This window comes from Thamnophis sirtalis, unplaced genomic scaffold (genome assembly GCF_051295495.1).
Source record: "Thamnophis sirtalis isolate CommonGarterSnake01/CBP01778 unplaced genomic scaffold, rThaSir2_p1.2 scaffold_4, whole genome shotgun sequence".
NCBI lineage: Eukaryota > Metazoa > Chordata > Lepidosauria > Squamata > Natricidae > Thamnophis > Thamnophis sirtalis.
This window is the reverse complement of record NW_028261384.1, coordinates 140,870,137-140,887,199: the sequence shown is the minus strand read 5'-3', so window position 1 is coordinate 140,887,199 and position 17,063 is coordinate 140,870,137. Positions and strand designations below refer to the sequence as shown.

Here is a 17,063-nt window from a genome sequence, read left to right as displayed (position 1 = left end):
GTCCCGACAAGCCCCCACGGAAAGCCCCTCATCCCTTTTCTCCTGGGATGGCTTTCCCCTCCCTGACCGAGTCCCCCTGCCTTGAGATACCTGGTGGCCTCCCATCCCTTTGGCTTCTAAAGATCGGCTGCAGCCAGCAGGCAATGATTGACCCGATCAAGACCGCTCAGCTGACCTGGCCCCCGTTCCTTCTTGAGAAATTGTGGGGAGGGGGAGAAATCAATAGCAATAGCAGTTAGACTTATATACTGCTTCATAGGGCTTTCAGCCCTCTCTAAGCGGTTTACAGAGTCAGCATATCGTCCCCAACAGTCTGGGTCCTCATTTCCCCCACCTCGGAAGGATGGAAGGCTGAGTCAACCTTGAGCCGGTGAGATTAGAACCGCCGAACTGCAGATAGCAGTCAGCTGAAGTGGCCTGCAGTACTGCACCCTAACCACTGCGCCACCTCGGCTCTCAAACCAAAGGCAAGACGCTGGCTGCCATGCTACGAGCGAAGAGTCCTCCCCCCATTTTTTTTGGTAATACACATCCTATCACACACCTTTGGCGACAAGATCACAGCCAGCTTCTTGACCTTGCAGGGGTCACAGTAAGTTTTGCTCCCCCCTTTTTGGGGGGCAGGAAACAATTAAGAATGAAAATAAGAAATCCCGAAGCTCTACCGGAGAAAATGATATTGGCGAGCCACGGAAGGAAGAACGAGAAAGACCGAAAAGAACGGAGAAGAAAAAGGCAACCTCGGGTGGAAAAAATTAAAACTGGAGTTTAAGGGGAGGGGGTCCATTTTGTGCTTTCATAGGTGTGTTTCCCCCCCACTTGGGTCCTGATCTAGGCTAGTCTAACTCGTGGGCAATGGCTCTCTGTGATTTCTTTACGACAATGCTGGTATTCGTCCCGGACCGTATTGCAAATTGTGACGGTTTCTTTTGTCGGTGGGCTGCTGCCGGTGTTATGGCTGGTTCAGTGCATGCACACAGTTGCTTGTAAATAGGTCTGTGCACGCACAGAACATTATAAAATGCCCCCCCAAAAAACATACTGCGGCGAACGAGGAACCAGTTCGGAGACCCAGGCCAACATTTCACGACCGCTTCGTATGAACCGGCATGAACCGGTAGCAACCCACCTCTGGTTGAGACGACGATCTCCGGATTCCCTCCGCCCCCCGGCATATCCAGAAAGGAGACCTTGATGGGGAAAGCGTCTTGCTAGGTGCCCCCACGGGGAAAAAAGAGAGAGAAATGGGGCGCAGGGGACCCCCACGCCAGGGACAAAGGGTCATCGTGAAACCGAGGTTATCTTACACCCCAGACGGATCCAGGTTCTCTCTGACCGAGATTGTGCTTATTTCTTTAGGTTATTCCCAACCCTCCCCACTCCCTTCCGACAACCCCCACTGGAGGAAGCCAGGCCTCTCCCTCCCCCCGCACCGTATGGAAAAGCGGTCGCAGCAGCCCCGGGCACCGGCCCAGCCAGGCCAAGGCATTGGGCAGGGGTCAGCCCGCCAAAGCGCGATTGCTCATGCTGTTAGATTGAACTCGAGACTTAAGCAGCTGCCCCGGGGGAGCGGGGAGGGGCAGGATGAAACTTTCCGCTTCACCTGCCTTGGAAGAATACGGATATTTTGGTTCATGCACAAAGCGGCTCCTCTCGACACCCCTCCCCCGCCCTTGTCGAAGGCAGCAGCTGGTGGGTGGCGGGCAGGGGGGAGACGCACGGGAGATGGGGGGGGGGTCCACGGAGGAGCAGGAGGGAGGCAAGTCTGGTGGGGCCGCACGCCGGCCCTCCTACGCCCGGGACTCCTTCTTGGCGTTGGGCTTGTTCCCCAGTATGGCGTCGATTTCCTGGATGACTTGAGGGGTCAGCTGGGTGAGGACCTGTCGGAGGAGGAAGAGGGGAGGGGGTTGTCAGTATGAAAAATGGGGTGCATGTCCTCCTACACCCCCCCCCCCAGCATCATATCTGTAATTGTTACGGCTGCCTTCTCGGGTGACTTGAGGTAGGGTCTCTTAAAACAGTGGTTCCCAAACTTGGCAACTTTAAGACTTGTGGACTTCAACTCCCAGAATTCTCCAGCCAGGCTGGAGAATTCTGGGAGTTGAAGTCCACAAGTCTTAAAGTTGCCAAGTTTGGGAACCACTGTCTTAAAATGTCACAGATGATGTTATCTAGTTTGGGTGAAGAAACATCTGCACGAAAACAACCAAGCACCAAAGAGTACCGAAGACAGGAAATAGGGAAGCAAGGAAAGAAGGAAAAGAGGGAGGGAGGGCAAGAGGAAGGGAGGAAGAGAAAGGGCAAGAGGAAGTAAAATAAATAGGGAGGGAGGGAGGGAAAAAGGGAGGAATGAGTAAGGGAGGGAAGGAAAGATAAAGAGGGAAGAAAGGAGAGAGGGCAGAAGGAAGGGAGGGAGGGAGGACGGAAAAGAGGGAGGAGGGAAGGAGGGACAAGAGGGAGGAGGAACAGAAAGGACGAGAGAGTAAAGGAATTAGGAAGGAAGGAAGGAAGGAAGGAAGGAAGGAAGGAAGGAAGGAAGGAAAAGAGGGAGGACAAGAGGGAGGGAGGAAGAGAAAAGGACAAGAGGAAGTAAAATAAATAGGGAGGGAGGGAGGAAAAAAGGGAGGAATGAGTAAGGGAAGGAAGGAAAGATAAAGAGGGAAGAAAGGAGAGAGGGCAGAAGGGAGGGAGGGAGGGAGGACGGAAAAGAGGGAGGAGGGAAGGAGGGACAAGAGGGAGGAGGAACAGAAAGGATGAGAGAGTAAAGGAATTAGGAAGGAAGGAAGGAAGGAAGGAAAAGAGGGAGGACAAGAGGGAGGGGAGGAAGAGAAAGGACAAGAGGAAGTAAAATAAATAGGGAGGGAGGGAGGAAAAAGGGAGGAATGAGTAAGCTTCCTTCCTCCCACCTGCTGGAACCCCCAAGGTTGCAGCCCCCTACGTTGAATTTCTCTATTGGGGGGGGGCTCCATGGATGATTGGAAGCTGCTGTGTCCCCCCCCCCCCAGCTTTTTTACCCATCTGCATTCAAACCCCCCTTGCTTGGTGGGAAAAACTTCAGGTGAATTGAAAACATAGATAGCCGGGGGGGGGGGGCTGCCCTCACCCAGAGCCTCCCCCTTGATGGGGTTAAATGCAGCCCCCTCCCCCACTGAGTGACTGGTCACCAGATCTCTGGCCTCCTCCTCTTTCCCTTCCCATCTCCACAAACCCCACTCCCTCCTAGCACTGATAGTGTTACCTAGCGGGGTCACAAAAAAGCTCAGCTCAGAGAGCACCAAGAACCTCACAGTCCTCCTCCCCCTCCTCTTTTCATAAACCCCACTCCCTTCTAGCACTGATAGTGTTACCTAGGTGGGTCATAAAATGTCTCCAAAAAACTACCAAGCTCAGAGAGCACCAAGGACCTCACTCCTCCTCCTCCTCCTCCTCCTCCCCCTTCCTCCTCATCTTCTTCCTCCCCCTTCTTCCTCCTCCTCCTCCTGTCTGCAAACCCCGCTCCCTTCTAGCACTGATGATGTTACTTAGTTGGGTCATGAAACATCTGCAAGAAAACTCAGCTGAGAGCACCAAGGACCTCACAGCCGCCCTCCTCCTCCTTCCTCCTCCTCCTCCTCCTCCTCCTCCTCCTCCCCCTCCTCCTCCTCCTCCTTTTCACACATACCACTCCCTCCTAGCATTGATAGTGTTACCTAGCTGGGTCACGAAACGTCTGCAAAATACTACCAAGCTCAGAGAGCACCAAGGACCTCACACCACTCCTCCTCCTCCTCCTCCTCCTCCTCCTCCTCCTCCTCCTCCTCCTCCTCCTCCTCCTCCTCCTCTTCACATACCACTCCCTCCTAGCCCTCCTCCTCCTCCTCCTCCTCCCCCTTCTTCCTCTCCCTTCTTCCTCCTCCTCCTCCTGTCTGCAAACCCCGCTCCCTTCTAGCACTGATGATGTTACTTAGTTGGGTCATGAAACATCTGCAAGAAAACTCAGCTGAGAGCACCAAGGACCTCACAGCCGCCCTCCTCCTCCTCCTCCTCCTCCTCCTCCTCCTCCTCCTCCTCCTCACACATACCACTCCCTCCTAGCATTGACAGTGTTACCTAGCTGGGTCACGAAACGTCTGCAAAATACTACCAAGCTCAGAGAGCACCAAGGACCTCACACCACTCCTCCTCCTCCTCCTCCTCCTCCTCCTCCTCCTCCTCCTCCTCCTCCTCCTCCTCCTCCTCCTCCTCCTCCTCCTCCTCCTCCTCCTCCTCCTCACACATACCACTCCCTCCTAGCATTGACAGTGTTACCTAGCTGGGTCACGAAACGTCTGCAAAATACTACCAAGCTCAGAGAGCACCAAGGACCTCACACCACTCCTCCTCCTCCTCCTCCTCCTCCTCCTCCTCCTCCTCCTCCTCCTCCTCCTCCTCCTCCTCTCCTCCTCTCTTCCTCCTCCTCCTCCTCCTCCTCCTCCTCCTCCTCACCTGAATGGATCCCAGGTTCTCGATGAGCTGCTCGGCGCTAGAGACCCCCAGGAGGACGGAACTGACCCCTTCTGAGCGAAGACACCAGGCTGTTGGGAAGATAGGATTCCCACCCCACCCCGAAATAGGTCAGAAAGGAACAAGTTTAGCCTCTTCTCCCCACCTTTCTAAAATTGGTGCTTGCGCGTGGGTGGGAGTGTGATCGTTGCCTCTCATCTCCGGTGCGTTCAGGGACAGCTTTCTGCAGGTCCCCCCCCTCCCCGCTTGCTGTGAATCTGCTTCAGGGGCTGCCCTGATTTCTCGACGCAAGAGGGTCACAGCCAAAGCATCAGAAGCCGGAGGGAAATATACGTTTCTGATATAATCATATCTGTTTCACCACCTCATCTCGGATGCTCTTTGGAATCGCCATTCTGACCTGTTTTTCCACTTCTCTGGTTTGGTGGAAGGGACCTTGGAGGTCCTCTAGTCCAGCCCCCTGCCCAAGCAGGAGACTCTCCTTCTCTTTCTCCAAATAGCCCTTGGGAGGGACCTTGGAGGTCCTCTAGTCCAACCCCCTGCCCAAGCAGGAGACTCTCCTTCTCCAAATAGCCCTTGGGAGGGACCTTGGAGGTCCTCTAGTCCAACCCCCTGCTCAAGCAGGAGACTCTCCTTCTCCTTCTCCAAATAGCCCTTGGGAGGGACCTTGGAGGTCCTCTAGTCCAACCCCCTGCTCAAGCAGGAGACCCTCCTTCCCCTTCTCCAAATAGCCCTTGGGAGGGACCTTGGAGGTCCTCTAGTCCAACCCCCTGCTCAAGCAGGACACTCTTCTTCTCCTTCTCCAAATAGCCCTTGGGAGGGACCTTGGAGGTCCTCTAGTCCAACCCCCTGCTCAAGCAGGAGACTCTCCTTCTCCTTCTCCAAATAGCCCTTGGGAGGGACCTTGGAGGTCCTCTAGTCCAACCCCCTGCCCAAGCAGGAGACCCTCCTTCCCCTTCTCCAAATAGCCCTTGGGAGGGACCTTGGAGGTCCTCTAGTCCAACCCCCTGCCCAAGCAGGAGACTCTCCTTCTCTTTCTCTAAATAGCCCTTGGGAGGGACCTTGGAGGTCCTCTAGTCCAACCCCCTGCTCAAGCAGGACACTCTTCTTCTCCTTCTCCAAATAGCCCTTGGGAGGGACCTTGGAGGTCCTCTAGTCCAACCCCCCTGCCCAAGCAGGAGACTCTCCTTCTCTTTCTCTAAATAGCCCTTGGGAGGGACCTTGGAGGTCCTCTAGTCCAACCCCCTGCTCAAGCAGGACACTCTTCTTCTCCTTCTCCAAATAGCCCTTGGGAGGGACCTTGGAGGTCCTCTAGTCCAACCCCCTGCCCAAGCAGGAGACCCTCCTTCCCCTTCTCCAAATAGCCCTTGGGAGGGACCTTGGAGGTCCTCTAGTCCAACCCCCTGCTCAAGCAGGACACTCTTCTCCTCCTTCTCCAAATAGCCCTTGGGAGGGACCTTGGAGGTCCTCTAGTCCAACCCCCTGCCCAAGCAGGAGACCCTCCTTCCCCTTCTCCAAATAGCCCTTGGGAGGGACCTTGGAGGTCCTCTAGTCCAACCCCTGCTCAAGCAGGACACTCTTCTTCTCCTTCTCCAAATAGCCCTTGGGAGGGACCTTGGAGGTCCTCTAGTCCACCCCCCTGCCCAAGCAGGAGACCCTCCTTCCCCTTCTCCAAATAGCCCTTGGGAGGGACCTTGGAGGTCCTCTAATCCAACCCCCTGCTCAAGCAGGAGACTCTCCTTCTCCAAATAGCACTTGGGAGGGACCTTGGAGGTCCTCTAGTCCAACCCCCTGCCCAAGCAGGAGACTCTCCTTCTCCTTCTCCAAATAGCCCTTGGGAGGGACCTTGGAGGTCCTCTAGTCCAACCCCCTGCTGAAGCAGGAGACCCTCCTTCTCTTTCTCCAAATAGCCCTTGGGAGGGACCTTGGAGGTCCTCTAGTCCAACCCCCTGCTCAAGCAGGAGACTCTTCTTCTCCTTCTCCAAATAGCCCTTGGGAGGGACCTTGGAGGTCCTCTAGTCCAACCCCCTGCTCAAGCAGGAGACTCTTCTTCTCCTTCTCCAAATAGCCCTTGGGAGGGACCTTGGAGGTCCTCTAGTCCATCCCCCTGCCCAAGCAGGAGACCCTCCTTCTCCTTCTCCAAATAGCCCTTGGGAGGGACCTTGGAGGTCCTCTAGTCCAACCCCCTGCCCAAGCAGGAGACTCTCCTTCTCCTTCTCCAAATAGCCCTTGGGAGGGACCTTGGAGGTCCTCTAGTCCAACCCCCTGCTGAAGCAGGAGACCCTCCTTCTCTTTCTCCAAATAGCCCTTGGGAGGGACCTTGGAGGTCCTCTAGTCCAACCCCCTGCTCAAGCAGGAGACTCTTCTTCTCCTTCTCCAAATAGCCCTTGGGAGGGACCTTGGAGGTCCTCTAGTCCAACCCCCTGCTCAAGCAGGAGACTCTCCTTCTCCTTCTCCAAATAGCCCTTGGGAGGGACCTTGGAGGTCCTCTAGTCCAACCCCCTGCCCAAGCAGGAGACTCTCCTTCTCCTTCTCCAAATAGCCCTTGGGAGGGACCTTGGAGGTCCTCTAGTCCAACCCCCTGCCCAAGCAGGAGACTCTCCTTCTCCTTCTCCAAATAGCCCTTGGGAGGGACCTTGGAGGTCCTCTAGTCCAACCCCCTGCCCAAGCAGGAGACTCTCCTTCTCCTTCTCCAAATAGCCCTTGGGAGGGACCTTGGAGGTCCTCTAGCCCAACCCCCTGCCCAAGCAGGAGACCCTCTACCATTTCAGACAAATGGCTGTCTCGTCTCTTCTGAAAAACCACCGATGTCGGAGCAACTGAAACTCCATGCAAAAAAATCCCCGCACAACCGTTGAGAAACACAACGATCAAAATGGCCGTGGAAGGTAATCCGTGTTCTGAGCCAGCTCCCCGAATACGACAAACCCTCGGAAGGGAACTCAAAAGATTCCCTTACTAGGAATGCCGGCAAAAAGTTTCTTTCTCACCGCAGGCTAACAAGTCTCTTGGGCTGGAAGATGAGTCTGCCTCATCTATTTCTCTCCGCCCCCCACCCCTGCCTTTTATCCCCAGCTGGGGAGGGCTTCGCTAGCAGCAGTGGCTCTTCCGTCCCAAGGACCAGCCCATAGATTTCCACTGTTCTCCTCTCCTCTGTCTTCTGCTCATCCACGCGTCAGGCACTGGACCCAGCTGTTCCTCCTCTTCCTCATCAGCCACCTCTAGGGTTAGGGTTTGGGTTTAGGGTTAGGGTTAGGAGCTGTTGACTCTCCATCTGAAGACTGACGGACAGCCCAGGCTCCGCCTCTGTCTCTCCATCTCTCTGCCAGCTCCATTCCCTCTTCCCCCTCGGATGCTGACCCTGACTCCTCTGATTTGGCTGCTGGAGGGGGCTACCCTGAAAAAGCTAGGGCTGGGCCTCGTTCCCCTTACGTGGGAGCCCCACACAGAAGGCCTTGCCTGAATCCCCTGATAGGGAGGGGACGATGCCTGCCTTAGGGTGCCGTTACAAAAAGACATGCACGCACGCACACCCACACACACCCTCCAGCGTCCTCACCAATAGCCAGCTGCGCCACGGTACAGCCCAGGCGTTCAGCGATGGGTTGCAATGCCTTCACCTTGCTCTGCTGCTTCTTCCATCTTCGCTCTGCAGCTTCTCCTTCAGCCACTGGTAGCCCTGAAAGAGGAGGAGAGGGCCAAGACCGTCACCGAAGGTCCTCATGGACCAGCAAGCCCATGAACCGCCGCTTAGCCCGCTGAGCATCTGTTCGGAGCAAAGCGCTCCCAGCCTCCCTTCAGGGACCTTCGACGTTAATAAATAAGTTGTGAGACCTGGAGCTATGCTGAAGGCTCGTCCGAAGACAGAATTTGGGGTAGGGGGAAGGAGAGCTTAAGAATGCAGCCGCGCGAGCGATCGTGGGTGCACCTCGGTTCACCCACATAACACCTATCCTCCACGAGCTGCACTGGCTGCCTATTGGTCTCCGGATACGCTTCAAGGCGCTAGTCGTCACTCATAAAGCCCTTCATGGTATTGGACCTGGGTACTTGAGAGACCGCCTGCTGCCAATCACCTCCACTAGACCGATTAGATCCCACAGATTAGGCCTCCTCCGAATTCCATCCGCCGGCCAGTGTCGACTGGCGACTACCCGGAGGAGAGCCTTCTCTGTGGCTGCTCCGACCCTCTGGAACGAACTCCCCGTGGAGATTCGAACCCTCACCACCCTCCAGGCCTTCCGCATAGCCCTTAAAACCTGGCTGTTCCGACAGGCCTGGGGCTAAAGAGCTGTTGCCCCCGTCTCGAATGGTATGACTGGTGTGTTTTAAATTATGCATTGTTATGTGTCGTTTTTTAATTTTTGTCTGTATCCCCCTTCCCTGGTTTGAGTTGTAAGCCGCCCTGAGTCCCCTTCGAAACAAACAAACAAACAAGAGGGGTTTTCACAAGGTGGCACATACCACCGGCAAGGCTAGCCAAAATGTTTAAAAACACATCCGTTAAATGTACTGTATTTTTCGGAGTATAAGACGCACCAAGCTTTTGAAGAGGCAAATTAAAAATAAACGTTTTTGCACTCTGCAGACCTCCCAAAAAACCGGCCTGTTTTTTCTTTCTTTCAAAAAAAGGGCATGCATAGCCTTTAGGAGGCTTGTAGAGTGCTTGTAAAGAGCCAAGGTGGCGCAGTGGTTAGATGCAGCACTGCAGGCTACTGCTAGATCAGCAGGTCAGCGGTTCAAATCTCACCGGCTCAGGGTTGACTCAGCCTTCCATCCTTCCGAGGTGGGTAAAATGAGGACCCAGATTGTTGGGGGCAATATGCTGACTCTCTGTAAACCGCTTAGAGAGCCTGAAAGGCCTATGAAGCGGTATATAAGTCCACTGCTATTGCTATTGCTATTGCTATCCTGGGGCGGGGGCGAGGGCAAAAAATATACAAAACACGCCCAGTTTTTCGCGAAAATGGGCCCGTTTTTTGTCAAAAAAAGGCATGCACAACCTTTAGGAGGCTTATAAAGTGCTCCTGAGGGCTGTTGGGGAGCAAAACGGAACAAAAAACGGGTCTGTTTTTCGCTCATTTCTGCCCTTCCCAGCCCCCAGGAGCACTCTGGAAGCCTCCTAAAGGCTATGCACGGCCATTTTAGTGAAGCGGACGGGGTTTCAGCAGGCGAAAAAATGCTGTATTCAGTGTATAAGGCGCACCCAGATCTTCAGCCTCTTTTTTGAGGGGAAAAGTGCATTTTAAACTCCAAAAAGTACGGTAACCAATTTCGGGGAACATACAACCACATGTTGTGGACGTGTCCAAAAGCAAAAAAAAATCTGGATGAAAGCATTATAAGAATTATTTTTCTTAGGCGTCATCCTTAATTCATTATTTTTCTTAGGCCTACCCGAAAAAGGGGGAATGTATATTTAATATTACACGTTTTGGGTTCACCGACAAAAGGCCGACCGACAAAACCGCGCCCGACTAAACCACGGTGACAAAACCGCGAGTTCTAAATCGCGCCGACGAATGAGCGCTGAATCGCGCTGACAACAGCACGGTGACAGAAGCGCGCTGTGAACCTAAACCTAACCCTAACCCTAAACGTAACGCTAAACCTAACCCTAACCCTAACCCTAACCCTTACCTTAACTCGCCCTTCTGTCGACACGCTGTTGTCGGTGCGCTGTTGTCAGCGCGTTGAGGACGTCGCGGTTTTAGCGACGCGGTTTTGTCAGCGTGCTTTTGCCGTGCGCGCTTTTGTCGGGTCACGCATGTTTTGACAGCGGCAATAATTCAATTTGAGATTGTGCTGCCATTTCGGCGGTCAAGAACAGTTGGGATCCTACCTTCATGGCTGCCCGGCAGTTCTCCGCACACATTCTTCATATTTTCCCGTGATGAGTCCACACGCCAGCGGAGACCAAGTTATGGCTCCTACACCTGAAGAAGGTAAATGGAGCAGGTGGGGTCAGGACGGGCAACAGTTCCTCTTCCTCCTCTCACTGAATTTTCAGGTATCACCCACAGCTTCCTCAAGCTTACTTTGACCTTAAAGCAAGGGACCTCCAGATCCTTCAAGCATCAGCTGATTGGGTGCTTAGCCCATTAACCTTGGGCGAATATAAGCCACCTTCACTTCTGCAATGTGCTGTGTTTAGGAATCATGGCTTGTCTCTTAGGTAGGAAAACCCATAAAACACAACTGAACTCCTTATGTGTTCATCTCTAGGTCAGCGTTTCCCAACTCTGACAACTGTAAGGTGGATGGACTTCAACTCCCAGAATTCCCCAATCAACATGGAGGTCAGTAACCTCAGCAACTTTAAGATGGGTGGGCTTCAATTCCCAGAATTCCACAGCCAGCTCTTTTTCTTTTTTTTACTTTGCTGAATAAAGTCAAGCTATATTACATTTACTGCATACCCACCGTCTATTAAGAAGGTTACCCTATGTGGCTGGCTGGGGAATTCTGGGAGTTGAAGTCTACAACTCTAAAGTGACCAAGGTTGGAGACCCCTGTTTTACGACTGGTGGACTTCAACTCCCAGAATTCCCTAGCCAACTCTTTGTTTCACTTTGCTGAATGAAGTCAAGATATATTACTGCATACCCACCATCTATTAAGAAAGTTACCCTACATGGCTGGCTGGGGAATTCTGGAGTTGAAGTCCACAGGTCTTAAGTGGTCAAGGTTGGAGACCTCATGTTTAAGACTTGTGGACTTCCAGAATTCCCCAGACAGCTCTTCCCCCGCCCCCTGGCTGAAATCAAGGTATATTACGCTTACTGCATACCCACCATCTATTAAGAAAGTTACCCTACATGTCTGGCTGGGAATTCTGGGAGTTGAAGTCCACAGGTCTTAAAGTGGTCAAGGTTGGAGACCTCATGTTTAAGACTTGTGGACTTCCAGAACTCCCCAGACAGCTCTTCCCCCGTCCCCTGGCTGAAATCAAGGTATATTACGCTTACTGCATACCCACCATCTATTAAGAAAGTTACCCTACATGTCTCGCTGGGGAATTCTGGGAGTTGAAGTCCACAAGTTGCCAAGTTAGAAAGCCACTGATCTAGGTCAAAGCAGGGTTGCATTGAATAGATGGAGAGGAGGACAAGGAAGAACGTTATCATGCAGGAGGGGAAAATAGGGAGGGAGGGTTCCCTTCCTGAGCCCCCTCCTCCTCCTCCCCAAGCCCTTCTTCCTCCTTCCTTCATACCTATCTTGTGATACAACTCTGGAAGCTGGGTCTCCACCTTTTCTCTCTGGAACATATGATATTCCGCCTGTTCGCACACGGGAGGGATGAGGTTGAATTGCCGGGCCACGGAGTAGGCTTCCTACATTGCAGAGAAGAAAGGTGGGGGGGAGAAGAGATTAGGGGTGGGGGAAAGAGAGGAACCAACTTCTCTACCATTCCCCTCCCCCCCAAAAAAACTCAGAATGTACCATAATCTCCATGGCGCTCCAGCGAGAAGTCCCCCAGTACATGGCCATGCCTTGATTGATCACGTACGTCATAGCTCGGACAATCTCTGAGGGGAAAATGAAAATAGAAAGAGAGATCAGCACCGGAAGTACCTTCTCCCTCCGTTTCTTCCTCGCGTTTCAAAGATGAGGAGTTTTTCGTATTCAGAAAAAACAGTTGTGGCCCGCCGGCAGGAGCAGAGCCGGACAGTGAGGAGGTCGGAGGAGGAACATGGCCAGTCCTGGGGGTTGAGGAAAGCTGAGACGAGGGCTCTGCGTCGGAGGCAGAGAGGGAGCTAGACAGCAGCGAGGCAGAGGAACAGCTGGAGCCTCTTCCCGGTGCGCGCAGAGCTGCCAGAAGACAAGAACTGAGAAAGCAGGGTTGATTTGGGAGTAAAAACACACCGTGGAGGTGATTGGCCCCTCCCACAGGAACGGGAGGGGGGGCTTTTGCAGGAAACAATCCGTTCCTTCGGTTGGTTCAAGAGTGGAAAGTTATATTTGTGACTATACGAGACTCTGTGCCAAGTTTGGCCTTGCCCAGCATTTGGAAATTAGCTATCTGGCAGCTCTCCAAGCGAGATAAGGTTCGTGTGGATAAACATTCCTCTGAAAGACTATTTGCTAAGCCTTGATGACTGTGAATGAAAGGAATTCACAGTCGTGTAAACAAAAGACTCCGCTCCTCGCTTTTTAAGGAAGCCTGGGTCAGAATAAAAGGGAACGGTAGCTATTCACTTACTTTCCCTACCGAGTCACAAATGTGAGGGCGCACCACACATGTGGTTGGCCTTCCGCAGTATGCACTTTGGCTTGAAAATGTGCTCAATAGGATGTCACAGAGCTGGGGCAGCCGGGGTGGAGCGGGCCCATGGGCCCAACTACGATTTCCATTACCAGTTTCTGTGCACCGGTCCGAACACACCCGAACGCACCTGAGTTTAATGCAAATAATGCATACATCCATTGCCACCTTTGATTTTCAATTTAGCACCCCCTCACTGAAAAATGGGCCAGAGGGTTATTTCTCAATCACTTTCCATAAGGAATAATCATCACCACCTCTTTTTAATCATTTTTCCTTCAGGAAAATCGAGAAAGTGGTGAAGGAAGTGTGAAATACATTTCAAGAAATCTTCGCAAAGAACAGGACAAAATGTAGGTGAGTCCATTTTTTTTTAAAAAAACCTGAGATTAAAAGGTTTGCCCAGCTGCCAATTCTTTTAATTCTTCCATCTTTAATCACCGCTTGATTTTAACCCTAAAATGCAACAGGGTTATATATATATTTTTTACTGCTTTTTCATTTATTACTGGCAGTCCTCCACTTACAACCACAATGGAAACCCAAATTACTGTCGCTAAGCATTTCTTAAGTGAATTTGGCAACAGTGCTATCCACTCCTGTCAAGCGAATCCCAAGCGAGTCCCCCCGGTCGTTAAGCGAATCTGGCTTCCCTATTGACGTCGGCTCGTCGGAAGGTTGCAAAAGGGGATCGTAGGACACTGCAACCGTCATAAATATGAATCAGAGGCCAAGAATTTTGATTGCATTATGCAGGGTCATAAGTAACCATGAAAAAAAAAAGGCTCGTAAGTCCATTTTTTCAGGGCCGTCGTAACTTGGAATGGTCACTAAGAGAATTGTTGTAAGCGGAGGAGTAACTGTATTTATTTCACAAGAAGGTACCGTGTTTCCCCGAAAATAAGACACAAGAAAATAAGATTTTCAGGGAGGTCTTATTTTCGGGGAAATAACATTTTTGCAATCAGGTTATTGAATAGTGGGGAAAACGATAGACAGCAGCTAAACCGGAGGTGTCTCTTGTTGTCGTTGGCAGCACAAGCCACACACATTTCGGATGGGGTGGGGAGGGACACAAAGCTTGCAACTACACACTACACACGTCTGCTTCCTATGCAAAAGTACGGCGAGAATAAAATCTAGAGGAGTAAGGTGGAAGTAAGCCCCACTTAAGTCAGTCGGGTTTTTCCTCCTTGGGAAAACACGCTTTCTCTGCCCTGGTCCCTTTAAGACGGGTGGACTTCAACTCCCAGAATTCCCCAGCCAGCCATGTTGGGAGTTGAAGTCCACCCGTCTTAAAGGGGACAAGATCGGTGAATTAAGTGAATTAAGGGGTTAGAGACTAGGGCTGTTAGAGTTAGGAGGCTATTATATAGGCAGCAAAGCGATTCAGGACAAGAAGAAAAGGCAGGAGACAAACCCTCCATAACCAGTGTGTAGGCAGGCTGGGGAATTCTGGGAGTTGAAGTCCACCTGTCTTAAAAGGGGCCAAGATTGAGAAACAGTGAATTAAGGGGTTAGAGCAGGGGTCAGCAACCTTAAACACTCAAAGAGCTGCAAATGTCCTAACCGGAAGCCGGCTGGAAGTTGAATTCTGGAGCCGACCGGAAGTCCAGTTCCCCCACCATAGAGTCTCCTCCTAGCACGGCATCCTTTTTTCCTCTACCTGTCCTACCGGAAAGCCCTATCAATTGTGGAGCCGACCGGCGACAGGGAGCCGCAGCAGAGGGATAAAAGAGCCATATGCGGCTCCGGAGCCGCAGGTTGCCAACCCCTGGGTTAGAGACTAGAGCTGGTTAGTGTTAGGAGGCTATTATGGGCAGCCAAGAGGAGTTCTGGGTTCAAGACAAGAGGAAAAGGCAGGAGAGACCTCTCAAGCCAGATTCTACCGCAGGTAGTCCTCGACTTACGTAACAGGAATAGGTTTGGCCGCACTCACGTCCCCCATTTTGATTTTTTTGAATGCACCCTAAAGCTCTAATTATAGTATGAGGGTCTTCTCAACACTGGAAGTTTTTCAAAAGTGATTGGACAACCATTTGTCTGAAATGGTTTACGGGGTTCGACTAGAAGACCTCCAAGGTCCCTTCCAACTCTATTCTATTCTCTATTCTTCTATTCTATTCTATTCTATATTCTATTCTATTCTATTTATTCTATTCTATTTATTCTATTCTATTATTCTATTCTATTTATTCTATTTTTTTTTTAATATGGTTTTATGGTTTTATTGACATTTGTAGGCCGCCCTTTTTCCCTGAGGGGACTCAGGGCGGCTCACAGAAAACCAAGGGAGGGGGAATACAACATTAAGACGACAACATATAATAAAATCGACACCATACATTCAATATTCGGGCGGGGTAACGGTCCTTATCCCCAGGCCTGACGGGCGAGCGGGCGAGCCAGCTCTTCAAGGCTATGCGGAAGGCTTGGACGGTGGAGAGGGTACGAATCTCCACGGGGAGCTCGTTCCAAAGGGTCGGGGCGACTGCTGAAAAGGCCCTCCTCCTTGTAGTTGCCAGCCGACACTGGCTGGCCGATGGAATGCGGAGGAGGCCCAGTCTATGCGATCTTATAGGTCGTAGGGAGGTAATCGGCAGAAGAATTTTCTATTCCTCTATTCTATTCTATATTCTTCTATTTTCTATTTTATTCTGAATCCTATTCTATTCTCTATTCTATTCTATTCCATATTTTCTATTCTATTCTATTCTATTCTATTCTATTCTATTCTATTGTACTCTACATTCCATTCCATATTTTCTATTCTATTTATTGCATTGCATTCCATATTTTCTATTCTATTCTATTCTATTATTCCATTCCATCCATATTTTCTATTATATTCTATTTTACTCTGCTCTATTCCAGTTACCTTAGATTCAGCATGAATTCAGACAGCAGACAAGTAAATAAAAAAATAGAAATCGGGCACTTTTTAAAATTGCTGGCTGGAATGTAAATCTAACACATTAAATCCGACCATTGAATTTAACCCCTTTCGACTAAAAGTGGTGGGGAAAATCCACATTGAGAGGCAACCCCAAAAGACCCCCATCTAACTAGCCCCTCCTAAAACTTGGGGTCTCCTCACTGGAAGCGTGACGAGGACAATTAGCCTCACACAATTCCCCCCCACCCGAAAATGTCATTTGCTCTTGGGGGAAAATGCAGATTTAAAAGCCCTGCAGACTTGTATTCTGCCAGCCCCTGTCCCTTTAAGACGGGTGGACTTCAACTCCCAGAATTCTCCAGCTGGCTATGAATTCTGGGAGCTGAAGTCCACCCGTCTTAAAGGGACAGAGGCCGAGAAAGACTGATCTACACACCTAACGTTGTAGGTGGTTTTTTGTTGGCTTGAGAGGTCCGGGGTGCAAGAGACAAGAGGAGAAGCAGGAAATTGGGGAGGGGCCTCACAGGGAGGGGGATCTATAATACCTTCCAGCAAGAACACTCGGAAATTCAGGTCGCCCTCTGGAGGAAGGAGAAAACCAGTGAGACGGGCTGGAGTTTTCAAAGCCAAGCCTGGTTGGCTGGGCACCAGAATTTGGGTCTGGGGGTGTCATACAGGCCCCTGGGGCAGCTCACCCCTTCCCCTGCACCCCCTCCCTAGGAAAAAAGGGGGGAACAGAAGCCGTTGCCTTCACTAGGGAAAAACGTCTCTGCACATTAAGGGAGTCATGTCTGATTTTACGACCATTTCCCCGACGGTTGTTAAGCGTGTCGGGGCAGTCATTAAACAAACTGTACATTTTTTTTGTTAAGCACATCTGGCTTCCGGCCCAGGAGGTCATAAATGGGGATGCCGGGACCTATCGTTAGATACCAGCCTCCAAATTTCCCTGGGGATGGTCGTTAAGTGCGAGGACTGGACATAAGTTGCAGATCTATAGCCCCTTTCCCTTTCTTCTTTCTTCCTTTGCCACGAAGCGCTTGCCTTTCCTATTTCTTATCATTTTTCTGCATGTTAATTCCCTAGAAAGAAAGCATCATCGGGGGAGACAGATGTACAAGATGTGGTCAAGAAAAATCAAGATGGCTGCCACTGTTGCCGCCATCTTGACCGTTTTTTTTTTACTACTGCAAAATATTGTCTCTGGAATATTTGTTTAAACTCTGCCTCTGCCGAAGATCCAAAGTGTTCTATATTGACGGAGGAACGTGTGTGTGTGTGTGTGTGTGTGTGTGTGTGTGTGTGTGTGTGTGTGTGTGTGTGCGCGCGCACGCGCCTCTGTGTGTTGTCGGTTGTGTTGTTTTCCTAGAGCAGAGGTCTTCAAACTTGGCAACTTGAAGATTTGTGGACTTCAACTCC

General features: G+C 51.3%; 1 protein-coding gene across 3 annotated transcripts in view; it reads right to left on the bottom strand.

Annotated features, from left to right (window-relative positions):
* Positions 1–1,722: 1,722 nt before the first annotated feature.
* KCNAB3 (potassium voltage-gated channel subfamily A regulatory beta subunit 3) overlaps positions 1,723–17,063 on the bottom strand; it is a 53,646-nt gene continuing 38,305 nt past the window's right edge. For all 3 annotated transcript variants that reach the window (XM_087714280.1, XM_087714281.1, XM_087714282.1), the window contains 2 exons: positions 4,465–4,553; positions 1,723–1,880 (listed from right to left, as the gene is read on the bottom strand). In XM_087714280.1, coding sequence (XP_087570406.1) covers positions 1,791–1,880; positions 4,465–4,553 — 179 coding nt within the window. In that variant the 3' untranslated portion in view covers positions 1,723–1,790. The remainder of the gene's footprint in view (positions 1,881–4,464; positions 4,554–17,063) is intronic.